Source organism: Hyperolius riggenbachi, chromosome 6 (assembly GCF_040937935.1).
Source record: "Hyperolius riggenbachi isolate aHypRig1 chromosome 6, aHypRig1.pri, whole genome shotgun sequence".
Lineage (NCBI taxonomy): Eukaryota > Metazoa > Chordata > Amphibia > Anura > Hyperoliidae > Hyperolius > Hyperolius riggenbachi.
In genome coordinates this window covers 366,306,857-366,326,763 of record NC_090651.1, presented here as the reverse complement: position 1 = coordinate 366,326,763, position 19,907 = coordinate 366,306,857, and the positions used below count along the sequence as shown (strand labels likewise).

The window sequence follows — 19,907 nt, the reverse complement described above, 5'->3', positions numbered from 1 at the left end:
TAAATTTATGCGTAATGTTTGCCTACTTTGGCAGTGAATAGCAAAGCTCCCATACATTCTATTGCTACCAAATTTGTGATATATGGAGAATAATGAGTACAAGTCAAAAACATAAAAAAAGACCTTTTAGTTTTTGAGGAAAATTGATTTTAAAAATGCAAAGAAAAATATTTTTAAACAGTAGTTTTTCTGAGTTTAAAAGCTATTTGTCTTTCCGTTTCAGTGTAAATTATGCATAAATTCATGCAGAATTATGAATGGTTATACAAAATCAATTGAATTACCTATATACTCAATATACTAGCATTTGAGCTGACCCATGTATAAGCCGTGGTACCCATTTTTCCCTCAGAAACCAGGAAAAAGTGATTGACTTGTGTATAAGCCCCCTCCCCAATATAACCCCTCCACAATAGCCAGATGTTCCCCGAGTACAAGTTAGCCCGCCTCTCCATACCCAGATGTGCCCCAGGATCATACAGCTGTGTCTCAAGAAGCCACTAGATGGCGTCATAGATATGCGACACAGTGATTGCCACACAGGAAAAAATCCCTGATCATTGCACCGCTAACACATTGCTTGCACGCTCCACCAGCCAGGGGACACAGGTAGTGTTAAGCAGCACACTCTGCACACCAGGTTGCAGGGGATGGGGGTATGGACACAGCAGGGAGCCAGCTGGTAAGAGCAGGATCACTAGTGCGCGATCCTTACGCTCCTCTGCCGGTCACAAAACCTGCTCCATCATCCATTCTGCTCCACTGACTCGCATATAAGCCGAGGGGGTAATTTTTTTAGTGCATTTTTTATGCTGAAAAAATAGACTTATACATACAGTAACAATTTGTAATTACATATGGGTGTAGCTGCGAAAATGTACACAAAATTTGGCGTAATCATAATTAGCTGATTACGATCATCAGTGTTAAGCTAGGTAAACACCATACAATTTTCTGATAGATTTACCTGCCAGATTGATTTTTTTTTTTTACAACATGTTGGAAAAAAAAATCTATCTGGCAGGTAAATCTAACAGAAAATCTATCAGAAAATTGTATGGTGTGTACCTAGCATAAATCACAACTGTAATTTGATCTCATCAGCTGTGTAAGCTCAGGAATCTCCTCTGCCACAACAGAGCTGCTAATTTTTAATTACGGGATGTTAACAAAATGTCTGCTTCCATGAATGCGGGAAGTATAGACACTGCAGATTTAATTAGCAGCAGTAACAAATAATGTTTTTCTTTAAAGGTTGTTGCATATCATTTAGAGCAGAGAGGAAAGTTCTGCGTTCGGGTCCGCTTTAATAGTTGTGGCATGCATGAATAATTAATGCAAACTGTATTCAGATTGGAACTAGCCCAACTCTTTATGCTTAACCTCCCTGGCGGTCTATTAAGATCGCCAGGGCGGCTGCGGGAGGGTTTTTTTTTAATAAAAAAAAAACTGTTTCATGCAGCCAACTGAAAGTTGGCTGCATGAAAGCCCACTAGAGGGCGCTCCGGAGGCGTTCTTCCGATCGCCTCCGGCGCCCAGAATAACCAAGGAAGGCCACAATGAGCAGCCTTCCTTGTTTTGCTTACATCGTCGCCATAGCGACGAGCGGAGTGACGTCATGGACGTCAGCCGACGTCCTGACGTCAGCCGCCTCCGATCCAGCCCTTAGCGCTGGCCGGAACTTTTGTTCCGGCTGCGCAGGGCTCGGGCGGCTGGGGGGACCCTCTTTAGCCGCTGCTCGCGGCGGATCGCCGCAGAGCGGCGGCGATCAGGCAGCACACGCGGCTGGCAAAGTGCCGGCTGCGTGTGCTGCTTTTTATTTCGCTCAAATCGGCCCAGCAGGGCCTGAGCGGCGACCTCCGGCGGTGATGGACGTGTAGAGTCGTCCATACCGCTGAGGAGGTTAACACTTACTTCCTTCTCCGCACCTAACGCTGACCTCCATCACCACTCCTAACAATAACCTTCCCCTCTCCACTCCTCACAATAACCTTCCCCTCTCCACTCCTCACAATAACCTTCCCCGCTCCACTCCTAACTCTGACCTCCCTCTCCACTCCTCACAATAACCTTCCCCTCTCCACACCTAACACTGACCTCCCTCTCCACTCCTCACAATAACCTTCCCCTCTCCACTCCTCACAATAACCTTCCCCTCCCCACTCCTCACAATAACCTTTCCCTCTCCGCACCTAACGCTGACCTCCATCACCACTCCTAACAATAACCTTCCCCTCTCCAGTCTCCACTCCTCACAATAACCTTCCCCTCTCCACTCCTCACAATAACTCTGACCTCCCTCTCCACTCCTCACAATAACCTTCCCCTCTCCACTCCTCACAATAACCTTCCCCGCTCCACTCCTAATTCTGACCTCCCTTTCCACTCCTCACAATAACCTTCCCCTCTCCACTCCTCACAATAACCTTCCCCTCTCCACACCTACGCTGGCCTCCCTCTCCACTCCTCACAATAACCTTCCCCTCTCCACACCTAACACTGACCTCCCTCTCCACTCCTCACAATAACCTTTCCCTCTCCACTCCTCACAATAACCTTCCCCTCTCCACTCCTCACAATAACCTTCCCCGCTCCACTCCTAACTCTGACCTCCCTCTCCACTCCTCACAATAACCTTCCCTTCTCCACTCCTCACAATAACCTCCCCCTCTCCACACCTAACGCTGGCCTCCCTCTCCACTCCTCACAATAACCTTCCCCTCTCCACTCCTCACAATAACCTTCACACTTAACACTGACCTCACTCTCCACTCCTCACAATAACCTTCCCCTCTCCACTCCTCACAATAACCTTCCCCTCCCCACACCTAATGCTGGCCTCCCTCTCCACACCTCACAATAACCTTCCCCTCCCCACTCCTCACAATAGCCTTCCCCTCTCCACTCCTCACACTAACCTCCCCCATTCCACTCCTTACACTAAACTCTCCCTCTCCACTCCTCGCAATAACCTTCCCCTCTCCATACCTAATGCTGACCCCTATCTCCCCTCCTCACAATAACCTTTCCCTCTCCATACCTAATGCTGGCCTCCATCTCCACTCCGTACAATAACCTCCCCCTCTCCACTTACACTAAACTCTCCCTCTCCACTCCTCGCAATAACCTTCCCCTCTCCACTACTAACAATAACCTTACCCCTCTCCATACCTAATGCTGACCCCCATCTCCACTCCTCACAATAACCTTCCCCTCTCCATACCTAATGCTGACCCCCATCTCCACTCCTCACAATAACCTTCCCTTCTCCATACCTAATGCTGCCTTCCATCTCCACTCCTCACAATAACCTTCCCCTGTCCACTACTAACAATAAACTCTCCCATAAAGTATTTTCAAACAATTACTTTTTTGAAATTTTTCATGAGGTACTCTTGCTATAAATACTAAATTGGGTGTCAAAATCATGTATGGAGACTTCGCCATGAACCACAAAAATGAATCCTTAAACTAAAAATGGAAATGAAAAAAAATGGCAAATTTTAGCTGCTAATTCGCAAAATGTTTGCTAAGTGAAAAGAATGTACTATAATGTACTAAAAAAAAGTGCTTCTTATGTACTAAATGTACTAAAAAAAAGTGCTGCTTATGTATAAACGATTTTAGTCAGTCTTTGCCCATTGTAAAATCTTTCCTCTCTCTGATTTACATTTTGACATTTATCACATGGTGACATTTTTACTGCTGGCAGGTGATGTCACTGGAAGGAGATGCTGCTTGCTTTTTTGGCAGTTGGAAACAGCTGTTATTTCCCCCGATGCAACTAGGCTCCCACAATGTGATGTCAGTACCTCAGTGCTGTGAGACGCTGACATCACACTGTGGGAGGGGTTTCACCACAATATCAGCCATACTCAATATCAGCCCCCTGATGATCCGTTTGAGAAAATAAATAGATTTCTCATGGGAAAGGGGGTATCAGCTACTGATTGGTATAAAGTTCAATTCTTCAAATTTCTCTTTTAAAATTAGCCAGATTCTCTGCAAAAGAAAATTTGGACATCTTCCTGCACATCCATTCTCACCACATAGTTTTACTGCAACGTTTAAAGAGAAACTCCGACCAAGAATTGAACTTTATCCCAATCAGTAGCTGATACCCCGTTTTACATGACAAATCTATTGCATTTCACAAACAGACCATCAGGGGGCGCTGTATGACTGATATTGTGGTGAAACCCCTCCCACAAGAAGCTCTGAGTACCGCGGTACTCTGGGCAAACTGCCACAATGTAACAAGACTCACAGACAGGAAATGGCTGTTTACAGCTGTCTCTAACAGCCAAAACAGCTAGGAGCAGCTACATAACCTGCCCACAGTAACAATGTCACCATGTAATACATGTCAGAATGTAAATCGGGGAGAGGAAAGATTTTACAATGAGCAAACACTGACTAAATCATTTATACATAATTATTGTAAAAATGAAGCACTTTTTTATTACATTATGTTCACTGGAGTTCCCCTTTAACCACCCTGGCGTTCTATTAAGATCGCCAGGGAGGCTGCGGGAGGGTTTTTTTTTAATAAAAAAAAAACTATTTCATGCAGCCAACTGAAAGTTGGCTGCATGAAAGCCCACTAGAGGGCGCTCCGGAGGCGTTCTTCTGATCGCCTCCGGCGGCCAGAAGTAACACGGAAGGCCGCAATGAGCGGCCTTCCATGTTTCGCTTACCTCGTCGCCATGGCGACGAGCGGAGTGACGTCATGGACGTCAGCCGACGTCCTGACGTCAGCCGCCTCCGATCCAGCCCTTAGCGCTGGCCGGAACTTTTTGTTCCGGCTACGCTGGGCTCAGGTGGCTGGGGGGACCCTCTTTCGCCGCTGCTCGCGGCGGATCGCCGCAGAGCGGCGGCGATCAGGCAGCACACGCGGCTGGCAAAGTGCCGGCTGCGTGTGCTGCTTTTTATTTGAGCCAAATCGGCCCAGCAGGGCCTGAGCGGCAGGCTCCGGCGGTACTGGACGAGCTGAGCTCGTCCAGACCGCTCAGCTTCTTAAAGCTGCTATTAATAAATCCCCCCCCCCAAAAAAAAAAAAAACAAAGAGAAGAAAAAAACAGAAAAGACAGATGTAGTTCTAATCTTCTCATATAACATTGTGCTCAAATAACAGATTTGAAAGTCACCACAAGTGTTAAATAAATAAATTATTATTATTATTATTGATGTATATATCACCAGCATCTTCCGTGGCGCTGTACTATAGCATACAGGGTGTAACAATCAGGGCCGGATTTGTACTTACCAGTGCCCTAGGCCTGCTGTCACCAAGCGCCCCCCCCCCCCCCTTCCCGCAACCACCACCACCAAAAAACATTCTGGCCAACTATCTGACTAGCGATCACTGGTTTGAATGGGCCCATTTCAGTTGTGCTGCTGTGCCCCTCATTGAACAAAGAATCAGTGGATGCTCTCTGTCCTCTCACGATGGAAATTTGCGCTCCTGCCCGAATGTGCACAGCAGCCGATAGTGCTCTGGGCATGCATACTGGAGAAATGACACTGATGTATGACCAGTACTTGTCAAGAATGCATAACACTGTACTGGCCTCGGTTGCTGTGCACATCTGGGCAGGAGCAGGAAATTACAGGGAGCGCAAGTGGCCAGAGAATGCGCTGCTTCTTTATCCTCTGTGCGACTGGTTGCAGTCAGAGCCACAAACAGGTGACAGGGAGCGGGAGTGGCCAGAGCATGCGCTGCTTCTTTGTCCTCTGTGCGACTGGCTGCAGTCGGAGCCACAAATAGGTGGCAGGGCAGAGCAATGGAGAGAAGCCCATCCAAAACAGAGAACAGGTAAGTAGCAAACATCCTGTCAAGACCCACTTTGGATGTTTGGTTGTAATTAGTGTGGACCTGAACTCAGAACTTCCTCTCTGCTCTAAAAGATATGCAACAACATAACCTTTACATAAAAACATTTTTTGTTACAGCTGATACAAATCCTGCAATAAATAGACAGTGTGTCTAATTCCTACTTTCATGGAAGCAAATATATTAACATCTTGTGCTTTAAAATAAGCTTATATGCTGTGGCAGTCAGGCGACACAGGGAAGATATCAAATTTGTGATTAGACACAGATGTGGAAGAATTTGAAAGGCTCTCCAAATACATACAGTGTGCACGTCTCTGTTTTCCTTCTGTCCTGTGCAAGAGTTCAGCTCCACTTTAAAGCATCTGAATGACATTTATTTATATTTGCTGAAAAATCTATGTATCTCTTTTGAATGCTGAATGTGCATATGGCGGTGTGCTTTAACATATAGACAGTATACAGCAACAAAGTATGAAGAAGGCTTATTAGCAGAAAGATTACCCTTTTTCTTTTAAGCCAATAAATGGTATCATCCTGATTCAAAACTCTCTGCTTTTACTGATGGCTAAGATGGTAGAATGCTCTAATGCTACAGGAAAGCAGAAGGATGCCAAACCATACAAACTAGCATAGAGGTAGTAACAGCTCAGGTGACAGTGACAGTTTAGCAATGAAAGGGAAGCATACAGCATTTTTATTCCAGGCTGCAGCAGTTCTCATAGATGGTCGGAGCTGACGGACAGAAAATGAGTTAGGAAAGAGTTAACTTAAGCAGAGACGAGATCACTGGCTAGGAAGAAAAAAAAGCAATACATTACGGCTAGATAAGAAAGTGTAATTTACAACTGCTGGGGTCAGTCAGTGTCACAGCTGTAAAAAAGAAGGCAAAGAAACTAGCAGAAATGTTTGTGAATGCCTGCATTAGAACTCAGCTGAACTTAGTTTTATCTGCTTTGTAATGTAAATCCCTGGTATTTCTCACATCCACTTGTACTGTATGTCGATCATAATTGGATCATCAGGTAACAGTTATGATTGATCCTGATTGTTATAACACATCAGGAAGTGAGAGGTGCAGGGATTGGGGAACTCTGGAATTCATCTATTAGTGCAGAGCAGGGCGCTGGATGGCTGCGCTGTGGAAACAGAGGAGATGATTTACTTTGACATATGACCTCTTCTCTCTCCAAGTCCTGCCGCCCTTCTGATCTTATCTGATTTTATCGCCCTAGGCCGTGGCCTTTGTGGCCTTTGCAGAAATCCGGGCCTGGTAACAATACAGAGTATACAATAAAACACTTGATACAAGACAAGAGGGTATAAGAGCTAATACAGTTAACAAATTAACTACATATTTTTACAAAAGGTGGGGGGTATGTACACCCATTACACAGCATTGTGAGACAAAAGGGGAAGGGAGCCCTGGCCAAAAGGCCTTACTGTCTAAACATTTAAGGGGGATCCGTTGAAAAGGGCTCCTGAGCTGCCTGTATGAAAAGGGCTCCTTCATAGACATCAATGTTATTTCTGCAAATATGGGCTATAAGGTGGTGAAAAGGGCTCCCGAGTTTTGATATAGGCTACAAGCGGGCGCCCTTTTGTAGCCCATATTTTTTTTTCCGGCTACAGTAGAGCACCCCTTTGTAGCCCATATTTTTTATTTGGCTACAAGGTTTTTGGCTACAGTAGGGCGCCCCTTTGTAGCCCATATTTTCTATTCAGCTACAAGGTTTTAGGCCACCAGGTTTTTGATCCTGCTACAAAAGGGCACCCTTTTATAGCCGAGATTTTTGATTCGAGGGTGCAGGGGAGGTTAGGATTAGGCATCACAAGCAAGGGGGGGGGGGGGTCTTAGGGTTAGGCACCACCTGGGGAGTCTTAGGGTTAGGCACCACCAGGGGAGTCTTAGGGTTAGGCACCACCAGGGGAGTCTTAGGGTTAGGCACCACCTGGGGAGTCTTAGGGTTAGGCACCACCAGGGGAGTCTTAGGGTTAGGCACCACCTGGGGAGTCTTAGGGTTAGGCACCACCAGGGGAGTCTTAGGGTTAGGCACCACCTGGGGAGTCTTAGGCACCAAATGGGGGGGGTCTTAGGGTTAGGCACCACCTGGGGGTTAGGGATAGGCACCATCAGGGGAGGGTTCTGTGTGAGAGTAGGGAGCAGTTAGGTCATAATAATCACTTTTCTTAGCTATATCTAGAGCCCTTTTATAGCCCAACAAATTTTGCCTATAACAGCATCTTTTTAAATAAACTAAAAATAGCTTTTTCAGCTCCACCAGGTGCCCTTTGTAGCTGAATTTGGCAATTATGAGCTACACCAGGCACCCTTTGTAGCCAAAGTTGGCATATATGGGCTACACCATGTGCCCTTTGTAGTCGAAGTTGGCAAATGGACTACACCGGGCGTCCTTTTTGTAGCCAAATTTGGTGTATATGGGCTACAGCAGGCGTCCTTTTTGTAGCCGCATTTGGTGTATATGGGCTACACCAGGAGCCCCTTTTTCCAGGAGCCCTTTTCAAATAGACGCATTTAAGGTATAGGACAGTAGGAAAAGGGAAGCTGTGTGTGGAGTGGTAGAAATGGTGGTTAGTGGGCAGTGTCATAGGTAGGACAGTATGCTTGCCTGAAGAGGTGAGTTTTCAGATTGCACCTAAAAATAGTGTGGGTGAATGGTGGACGTGTTGAGGGAGAGTGTTCCAGAGGAGGGGAGAGGAGCAAGAAAAGTCTTGCAAGCAGGAGTGGGAAGAGGTGATCAGGGAAGAAGATGGGACACAATGAGGACACAAAAACACACAAATCAAATAAAGATTTTAGGTGACAACTTAGTAAATCAGGAAGAATGTACATGTAATATAAGCACAGAAAGCCACAGATGTCTTAATAATCAATCAGCAGACAAAGGTTTTCCAATCACCGTGGAAAAGTATGTCAAAGACAAAAGATAGTCCTCAGCACACTCTATTGCACTCTATGCACTCTATTGCACTCCGTGGGAGTGCAATAGAGACCTTAGTAAATCAGACTCAATTATTCTGTTCAGTGGCGTAAGTATTGGGAAGCAGCACCTGAAACCGCCGAATGAACTAGAGCTGTTGGGGTTTCCAACTACTTACCCTCTCTCTGATACTTAGATCCATTTTCTATATCAGATGTTGTTGTTGCCACACTTGTTATGGGTAGTGGCATTATGACTTGTTATAACACCTCTGGAAGATGTGGGCTTTATTAGGGGTCAGTGAAAGGGTTATAAATGCCGGGGGACCCAGTAGAAGTATCAAAATGTTACCACCTACACTGTACTTCTGAAAACCTTGTTTAAGTAATATTTATGTTTTATTCCCCCCAGGATTTGAAGGAAATCCATTTGGATTTGGTGGACTGAACGAGATGTTGCAGGGCGGCTTTGGTGAGTATTAATTTTAAGAATTTTAAAGACCAGACAACAACTTGGCCATGCATCAAAGGGAAGATAAACTTTCATTTAAAATTTTATGCGACACATATCAGGGCTACCCAAACCATTTCACGATTTAATGTTATTAAAAATTAAATTTACATTTCAGCCTGTATTCAGCTATATTTCTAACAAGGCCGATGGTTTAGCCAGGACAGCAGTGCACTGGGCATGGCACACTCAAAACTCCATTTTCACTTGGTTCAAGGAGCTTGTCAGTGGACACATTTAGTTACCAGTTCTGTTCAGGTTCTCACTTGCATCACACAGCAGTTATCTGGGATGTGAAAGTATGGGGTGTCCTGACACCTTAAAGAAAACCTGTAATAAAACCCGTCTAGGGAATACTTACCCCGTCCTCCGGTGTCCCTCCGTTGAAGTGCCCGGGTCGCCCGAAGTGTAGCGATGTACATATTTACCTCTCTGTGACCCTGCACAGGCGTACTATCGGCTTTTCATTCGGGCAAATTTGGTGTTCCTACCATGTAAGGGGCCTTTGCTATTAACTGCTAAAGTCGGCGGGAATTGTTTCCCTAAGAACTGTCACTTGCCGCATTTAAATGTATACTTTTTTCCTTTTAAATTTTTAAAATCGATTTTCTCAAAAACTATAAGGTCTTTTTGAAAAAAAAAATTCCTCTTGCTCCCACTTTTCTTCTTACCATAACCTGCAAATTTGATGATTCTGGCATTTAAGGGGGCTTTGTTATTAACCATTAAAGTCGCGGTTTAATAACGGCCGTGATCACGGCTAAATCGAGATCACGACCCGGATTTGGACCACAATCACAAGTGCATTCGGATCTGAATTCGTGATTGAGAGGCAATCACGAATTCCGATCACGATTTCGGATAGTGAAAAAATGCTTGTGAATCATGGCTATGCCGTGATCACGAGGTCGCGATGAGCAACCCTGGAGCCCCTGCAGAGACTTTGGCAGTGTGGTGTTTCGCCTGCCTGCCAGCACAGGTGAGACACTACTCTGCCAAAGACTTTACAGAGGCCCTGGGGAGCAGCAGTTAAGATGGAAGAAACACATTGGGGGCCCCTACAGGTTCTTGGGCCCTGGGGAAATTGCCCCCTGGCCTCTATGGTAGCGCCGACCCTGACCATTAAACATTAAAGTGGATTCGAGGTGAAATATTACACATTGCATAATTGTGTTCCTTTCCTATTGTTTATAGGGCATTACTCAAGCCAAATACTTTTTTGTTTTTGTTTTAATACTCTAATTCCCTATAAACTAAAAAAGCCTCGCCCACAGGTTTTCAGAGAGCATTGGCAGTAGCAAAGGGCTCATGGGAGCTCAGTCTGGGCAGGAGGAGGGAGAGGTGTTACTAGCCATTGATTTCAGAGACAGAGGAGGGAGGAGGAGAGGGGATTAGGCTGATGGCTCAAGATACAGATAAGCCTGCCTGTGTAATGTTTACAAAAACATGGCTGCTGTCGTATCACAGGAAGAAATAATCATTTTCTATCAAAACTGTTTGCAGCTAGATTTGCTGTGTAAAGTATCTAAACTTTAGATAAGATATATAGACAAGTTACTTGTTATAGTTAGTTTTTCATCTAAGATCCGCTTTAAATAAGAACATCTTAGCTATTTAAGTGGGTTTGTGGACTTACTGTGCATATGGAATTGAAACACATTAAAAATATTTATCTGTCCGAATCTCCCATTACTTTGTGCAGAGCTGCATCTACTGCCATGTTCAGAATTCATTGATAGGCCACTGCTTGATTTATAGTGGTATTATATGCCCAAATCTAAAATCAGTAACTTTTATTCCCAAGCCTTTTCTGTGTCTAAAGGTACCCTTACACTTGTTCGAAATCCCATTTATATACAGCAGATTCAATCCCTGTGATCGAATCTGCTGTGAAATCGTTAACGAAACGTTGACCGATCAACCAATTTCCATCTGACATCGGTCGATTTAGTCGATTGGTCCAGTCAGAAAATTTCACTTGATTGTCGGCAGGTCAAGTGCGCGTTGCTAGAGTCGTTTGATTCGGCGATGACCAACACAACATGGCAGCCGCACTACTATCACCCGTCTGCCGGAACGTGCTGTCACTTCTTCTGGCTGGCCTTCTTCTCCATGTCCTCTTCACTTCCTGTCCTATCCTGTAACATGCCGAAGTTCAAACAGTAGAGCACCCTCTACTGTTTGAACTGCGGCTTGCCACAGGACGAGACAGGAAGTGAAGAGGGCACGGAGGACGCCAGAAGAAGTCACAGCACGGACCTGGGGACTCGCACTGGTGGACAGATGAGCCCAAATGGGGGAAGACCTGAGGACGGCAAGGCAAGCAGCGGCTCCAAAGTCTTTGAATCTATTTCATGCTCTCTCTGATCAGATTTGATCTATCTGTTGATCTGGTGGCTATTGACCAGTGTATGGCTACCTTTAAAACATTTATATTCACTGCAGAAAGCAGTACAAGATTGCTTATCTCTAGTAAATGTAATCATTGTCAGCTGAAACTCTCTATGCTTGTGCCTTAACTCTGCTCCCTCCCTTAATTCTGCTCCCTCCCTTAATTCTGCTGTTGGGAGCTGTTGCCAGGGTGATATCTCTATTATGCAATAAGAAGGGGGCAGAGTAAAGAAACATGCACTGATTACATTTGCCTTTGCTGATGACAAGAGATAAGCAAGCTTCTATTGCTTTTTGCAGTGAAAATAAAGGTTTTTTCACACATGGGATACTTGGGAATCCTTTCAAATGTTCGTTTATGTAACTAGGAGTAGTTACTGAAATTTTAATTTTAGGTGTATGATCCCACTTTAAGTTAAGGAAATATTTTCTCTCCCAGGACGAGGTTTTGTTTTATGTCCTTTTTGAACTGAAACAGCTTCAATTGAAAACAGCATTTTCCAATTGGAATATCAGAATTTGCAAAACAGAAATCCTAATTCTTTGGAAATCCGGTTTTGCCAGAACTCTGTCATTTTAGCCCAATCACAGAACTCAGAAGCATCTGAACAATCAGAGAATGCAGAATTTTTCAGCAAAAATCGGATTACTGCGATAATTTCAGACCAATCGCAAGATTCTGTTTTTCCAATTTCCAATTTATTTTTTGCCATTTTTTGTATTCTGTGGTGTAAAAAATGACAAATAAAATACTTCTACGAAATTGGAAAATCATAAAAACGCAGATTTGGAAAAATAGAAATCGGAAACTGGCATTGGCGAAAATCAAAATTTTAGGCGGTATTGGAAATGGGCATTTCCAAGCATCTCTACTCTTTAAAATGGTGATAGGGAAGAATACACAACAAATATCACTCCAAAAGGAATAATAATAATAATAATAATAATAATAATAATAATAATAATGGCCATGTTATTACACTGTAAAACTCATATTTTCAAAGAAAAGTTCTAAGAAAGACTTATTTTTTTACAGGTTTTGGAGGTGCTGCTACCACGGGAAAAGAGTTTGTCCTTCATTATATGCAGAATCAGAATTCTGATGTTATGCCTGATATGGCTGTACAGATAACTGCAGTGGAAAACGCTTTGGTCACAGTTACCCGTAAACATATGAACTTTATGAAACAAGTGTCAGTCAAGAAAGGAGAGACTGTCAGAGTTCCAATTGAAGCACCCAAAGAACTGAAAGGAACAAAGACATGTCATTTGTCAGTAGTAATCACATCTGACACAGATATTGCCGTGATGTCTAGTAATTTTAGAAATGGCAGTGGTGACGTAGCTTCGATCTATCCAAAATCTTGGTGGGGAACTCGATACAATATTATGACTCCTCAAAAAGGACCAAAAAATCAGTTTCCAGAGTTTCTTGTAACTGCATATGTAAACCCAACATCTGTAGACATTTCTCTGACTGCAACTGTGAATTACACTGGTAAAATATTTGCCAAGGGAGACAAAATGACCGTGAACCTGGACCCATTCCAAAGTATTCAGATTCAAAGTGAAGAGGACCTTTCTGGAACCACGGTCGTTGCACAATATCCTGTGGCAGTCCAAGCTGGGCACACATGCGCTCAGGATAGTAATGGTTGTAGCCATGTCTTTGAACAACTCCTACCTGTTCAAAGTTGGGGGAACATGTTCTTTATTCCAGTCTCATCCAGTCCAGACACACATGACACAGTGCTTGTTATGTCTTCGAAGAAGGCTACAATTAAGTACAGGTCTGGGAAAAACAAGGTGACCAAAACTATTGATCCTGGAGTGAAGCTACTAATACAGGTCAATGCATCAACACCGATATCCCTCAGCAGTGATGAAGTACTTCAAGTCTTCCTTCACGGCAAAGGAGGGAAAATAAAGAACCAGACGTATGGCTCCTTTCTCACTTCAATCCCAGACACAACTAAATATGGTCAGGAGTTTGATGTCATTGGACAGGAAAAGTTTGAGCATAATTTTGGCGTTATCATTACCAAGACAGAATCCAGTTCTGGCATTACCATTGATGGCATGCTTCCAAAAGTCATGGAATGGAAGGAATTCCCAGAAACAGAATATTCCTGGGCAGTATACGATGTTGGCAAGGGCTTCGGGGGTCATACTATTCAACACCCTTTTGCACCGTTTGGAGTCCTGACCATTGGCTTGTCATCAACAAATACAGCTTATGGATCAGTGGCACCCTGTATGAAAGGTAAATATGTTCATTTTAAAACATTCTTAAAACCAATATTAAAGAGGGACTAAACCGCATTTGCAATAGCCACCGTGTCAATATCTACGGGTATCTTTTTTAGTTCTGGAAAGATTTTTTATATATATATTGACAAACAAGAGACATGGGCCCATAGGCAGTTAACTCTTTCTTTTGAGTTCTCTCCTTGGTGATATTTTCATACCTTGTCAATAAAATAACTTTTAAACCACCAGCAAGTAGGGCAGTATTGAAAATAATTTCAATAGTACCTTATCCCCTACTTTTTTAGTACTTTTTCAAGTGCAAAGTGCTGAAAAGTTATTCTAAAAAGAAGTTGAAAAATGATGTTCTAAGAGAAAACTCAAGAGAAAAAATCAATTGCAAATGAGCCCTGATCCCTGTTGTATTAAATGTGTTTATAGTTTATGCCATCTTCATTATATGATGCATTTTCAGCACCCAGCAAGCAAAAATACAAATTTAAGATGAACTTGAGTTTGATATTTTTTTAGTCCTTTATTTGCATGATAGATACAACAAATCCATAATATACAGTGGCTTGCAAAAGTATTTGCCCCCCTTGAAGTTTTCCACATTTTGCCACATTACTACCACAAACATGAATCAATTTTTTTGGAATTCCATATGAAAGACCAATACAAAGTTGTGTACACGTGAGAAGTGGAACGAAAATCATACATGATTCCAAACATTTTTTACAAATAAATAACTGCAAAGTGGGGTGTGCGTAATTATTCAGCCCCCTGAGTCAATACTTTGTAGAACCACCTTTTGCTGCAATTACAGCTGCCAGTCTTTTAGGGTATATCTCCACCAGCTCTGCACATCTAGAGACTGAAATCCTTGCCCATTCTTCTTTGCAAAACAGCTCCAGCTCAGTCAGATTAGATGTATAGCGTTTGTGAACAGCAGTTTTCAGATCTTGCCACAGAGTCTCGATTGGATTTAGATCTGGACTTTGACTGGGCCATTCTAACACATAGATATGTTTTGTTTTAAACCATTCCATTGTTGCCCTGGCTTTATGTTTAGGGTTGTTGTCCTGCTGGAAGGTGAACCTCCACCCCAGTCTCAAGTCTTTTGCAGACTCTAAGAGGATTTCCTCCAAGATTGCCCTGTATTTGGCTCCATCCAACTATCCATCAACTCTGACCAGCTTCCCTGTCCGTGCTGAAGAGAAGCTCCCCCAGAGCATGATGCTGCCACCACCATATTTGACAGTGGGGATGGTGTGTTCAGAGTGATGTGCAGTGTTAGTTTTCCGCCACACATAGAGTTTTGCATTTTGGCCAAAAAGTTCAATTTTGGTCTCATCTGACTAGAGCAACTTCTTCCACATGTTTGCTATGTCCCCCACATGGCTTGTGGCAAACTGAAAATGGGACTTCTTATGCTTTTCTGTTAACAATTGCTTTCTTCTTGCCACTCTTCCATAAGGCCAACTTTGTGCAGTGCATGACTAATAGTTGTCCTATGGACAGAGTCTCCCACCTGAGCTGTAGATCTCTGCAGCTCGTCCAGAGTCACCATGGGCCTCTTGACTGCATTTCTGATCAGCGCTCTCCTTGTTCGGCCTGTGAGTTTAGGTGGACGGCCTTGTCTTGGTAGGTTTACAGTTTTGCCATACTCCTTCCAATTCTGAATGATCGCTTGAACAGTGCTCCGTGGGATGTTCAAGGCTTTGGAAATCTTTTTGTAGCCTAAGCTTGCTTTAAATTTCTCAATATCTTTATCCCTGACCTGTCTGGTGTGTTCTTTGGACTTCATGGTGTTGTTGCTCCCAATATTCTCTTAGACAACCTCTGAGGCCGTCACAGAGCAGCTGTATTTGTACTGACATTAGACTACACACAGGTGCACTCTATTTAGTCATTAGCACTCATCAGGCAATGTCTATGGGCAACTGACTGCACTCAGACCAAAGGGGGCTGAATAATTACGCACACACCACTTTGCAGTTATTGATTTGTAAAAAATGTTTGGAAGCATGTATGATTTTTGTTCCACTTCTCACATGTACACCACTTTGTATTGGTCGTTCATGTGGAATTCCAATAAAATTGATTCATGTTTGTGGCAGTAATATGACAAAATGTGGAAAACTTCAAGGGGGCTGAATACTTTTGCAAGCCACTGTAGATGTAAGAATAAGACATGAGATAACTCAGACTTATTAGTCATTATTGAATTTATTTCTCCACTTAATTTTTTTAGCAGTGTTTACATACTATGGGCCTGATTCATCAAGCTGCGCTGCTAAAGCTTAACCTTCCTGGCGGTAAGCCCGAGCTGAGCTTGGGCTATGCCGCGCAGGAGGATTTCTCAGGCCCTGGTGGGGCGATTCACCCCATTTAAAGTGCTATACGCGCAGCTAGCACTTTGCTAGCCGCGCGTACAGCTTGATCGCTACCGCTCTGCGGCGATCGCCCGCACGCAGCGGCGGAAGATGGACCCCCCGCCAGAGCCCTGTGCTGCCCGGACCAATGACTTTTGGGCAGCGCTAAGGGCTGGATCGGAGGCGTCTGACGTCAGGACGTCCGCTGACATCCATGACGTCATTCTGATTGTCGCCATGGCGACAGGAAAAGCCAAACAGGGGAACGCATTATATTCGCTTTCCCCTGTTTGCTAATTGCTATTGATGCTGGCGACGATCGCACTAGAGGGACACATGCACCCTTTAGTGTTGTTTCATGTAGCTACCACTCTGGTAGCTTTACATGAAACAAAAAAAAATATTTCTGCCTATTTGGCAGAATTAATTAACCGCCTGGAGGGTTAATGTGCAGTAGTGCGGGCTATGCACGCCCTACATAGCAGCGCTCGCTGCTACGCAAGGAGTGTGCCTTCCTTAGTTACATGCATTGCTTCCTTAGCAACGTGCATAACATTTACTGTGGGTGGTCCTGCTCCTGTCAAGTATTGCTACAGCGATACTTCACTTGTGTCCACTACTTTGTTAATTTACATAGTTGTCACAATGGAAGTTAACACAGTAGCAGCCAGGAGTGAAGTATCGCTATAGCGATACTTCACAGGAGCAGGATCACCCACAGTCAATGTTACGCACGTTGCTAAGGAAGCAATGCACGCAACTAAGGGAAGGCACACTCCTACATAGCAGCGAGCGCTGCTATGTAAGGCGTGCATAGCGTGCACTACTGCACATTAAGCTGCTTAGCAGCGCAGCTTGATGAATCAGGCCCAATATACTTTAACCACTTAGTGGGTTATTAAGGGCAAACACAAAATAGTGAGTTAATAAATATTTAAATGTGTATTCAAAAATAAAATACATTTAAAATAATAAAAAAAAATTAAAACAAATGTCTTAAAGCGTACATGAGATGGGTCAGGAAGATAAAATGATCCATACCAGGGGCTTGCTGGACCCCCTCCAGGCAGATAACTCCCTCACTGTCCTCCACCACCTCCTGGATTTTCCACAAGCGACCACAATAAGTCATCCAGTCAGGGCTAGTCAGCGCAGGTGCAGTCTGGCTGCGCGTGCTCCCCGACGCGCTCCTGTGTCCGATAGCATTCTGCAAAGGGTTTTCTGGGGCCAATTGCAGAAGAACCAGGAGGCTTTGGATGGCGGTGAGGGAGCAATCTGCATGGAGGGGGCTGGAAAAAGCCCCAGGTATGTAAAATCTCCTCCCCCTTCATCTCAGGTTTACTTAAAAGGACAGATGCAAGATGATTTAAAAACAAAAATTCCTCCAGCCCCTGGCAGCTGTCCTGTGCCCTTGCGGATGCTCCGCTCCCAGCTGGTAGCCCGGGGTGCCCTTCGGTGCAGATGCCGACCTTCCCAGGTCAGCATCTACTGTGCTTGCGCGAGAGCCACTCGCGGTCGTGCTGACGTCATCTGGAGTGAACTACTGTGCCTGCGCAGTACACTCCAGAACACGGCATCTGCAAAAGCTCAAATCTATGAATTATTGACCCATTTTATCTCTTTCCTGCTCTCAGATGCCATTTACTTACAGGAAATCATTTTATGGCTGTAATTACTTATCAGTGAGGTTTATGCGTTAGTCTGACCCGGTCCCGACCCAGACAGAAACTGTCACTTACATACCTGGTGTTTAACTCTTTCGGGCAGAGAAAGAAAACAGAGGAACACAGCCTAGTTATTTTTGTGCTTGACACTATACATACACATGTCTATCTCATCATTTCACATGTCACCTCGGTTGTCCTTTAAGTCTGATATGACCCAGATAATAGTTGCAAACCCTTGGCATCAAATAGCAGATCATTTTCCATAAATTCAGTCCATGGTTGCTAGGTCTCTTATATCCTCCAAAATGCTCTGGTCCTGTGATGTTTTACTATAGAGGGCTCATTAAGTGTTCATATACAGTATGTGTCCCAGAGGAAAGGAAAGTGTATACATTTATATTTTATTCATCAAGAGGGTAAAAAAAGGGAAAACTGGACCGAGTCATGAAAAAATAACAACCTTTTATTTTATTTTTAAAAGGAGCTGGCAATGTGTGGACAAAAGGTAAGCAGAATTGTTGTTTTTATTTATTTATTTATTTATTATATTATTATTATTATTATTATTATTATTATTATTATTATTATGTAAAACAAATGTATTTTGTTATTTGCAGAATGGAGCTTTCAAACAAAACCAATGACATATGAATGGCGTAAGTTTAAAAATCATTCATTTGAAGTTTTTTAATCAATTTTAACTGATTTAAATAAAAAAAAATATAAAAAACATGGATTGAACAAGAAAAGCCTACAGCACACCATGGCCAAATAAAGTCCAAGAACCTTTATTAGCACATCCAGCAGACAGAAAGGCATCTAACGCATTTCAGACACACAGGACCTTAGTCGCAGCTCTCCTTGTACAAACAGGAAATAACATACCGAAATAACATATCCTCGAATATAAGTCGACCTTGTGTATAAGTCAACTTCAATATTTGATCCTTTTAAAGAGAGACTGAAGCGAGTATAAAACTCACTTCTGCTCTTATATTCAGCAGGGGCATGTGTGCCCCTGCTAAAATGCCGCTATCCCACGGCTAAGCGGGGGTCCCTTACCCCCCAAATACTCTCGTCTACTCACGGGGATCTCTTCCTGTTTGAGTCAGGGCTAATGCACGCGGCCCTGCCTCACACGCGTCTCTCAGCGTGTATCTCCGCCTCTCCCCCGCCCCTCTCAGTCTTCCTTCGCTGAGAGGGGCAGGGGAGAGGCGTCGATGCGCCGCTGATAGACGGCGCTGAGAGGCAGGGCTGCAGCCGTTAGCCCTGCCACAACAGCAGCAAAATCTACGACCAAGTTGGTCGTTGAATTTGCAGGAGGGGATTTGGGGGGTAAGGGACTCCCGTTTAGCCGCGGGATAGCGGCGTTTTAGCAGGGGCACACATGCCTCTGCTGAATATAAGCTCTGAAGCGAGACTTATTCTCGCTTCAGAGTCTCTTTAAGCTGGAATTTTTTATTGACTCCAGTATAAGTCTACCCAGCCAAGTTAATGTATGCACATGGGGACCAGGAGGAATTAGCAACTGCACTTGTGGACCAGGAGGGGTTTATGAATGCACTGCATACAGTATTGCAGCCATTAATTCCTCCTGCCCCTTAAAGTGGATTATAACCCTGCATTTCAACTTTGCTCTAAAACATTATTTACAGCATATTATATGCAACCAGCATTTTTTTTTACTAGACCAGCATTGGAAGGGTTAAACACAGAGGTTTAAAGTTCTGTGGAGAGATATGCAGAAGTTCAGATAGATACATTTAACTAAATAGAATGTAACAAGTGATAAATGTTACACACTCTTTGGCTGTCCTCCAGCTCCTTCTCAGTCAGAGAAAGTGAGTCACATTCCACACTTAGATACATTTATGTAAACAAAATGTATCTATGTAAGCTTTGGATGCGTCTGCAGTTCTCTCCAGGAACTTTAAAGCTCTGT

At 43.8% G+C, this 19,907-nt stretch overlaps 1 protein-coding gene across 50 annotated transcripts in view; it reads left to right on the top strand.

The window, feature by feature from the left end:
- Window positions 1-19,907, top strand: part of LOC137521919 (fibroin heavy chain-like) — a 387,111-nt gene that overhangs the window by 198,294 nt on the left and 168,910 nt on the right. For all 50 annotated transcript variants that reach the window (XM_068241809.1, XM_068241813.1, XM_068241800.1 and 47 more), the window contains 4 exons: window positions 9,187-9,246; window positions 12,713-13,939; window positions 18,447-18,470; window positions 18,583-18,621. In XM_068241809.1, the coding sequence (XP_068097910.1) occupies window positions 9,187-9,246; window positions 12,713-13,939; window positions 18,447-18,470; window positions 18,583-18,621 (1,350 nt within the window). The remainder of the gene's footprint in view (window positions 1-9,186; window positions 9,247-12,712; window positions 13,940-18,446; window positions 18,471-18,582; window positions 18,622-19,907) is intronic.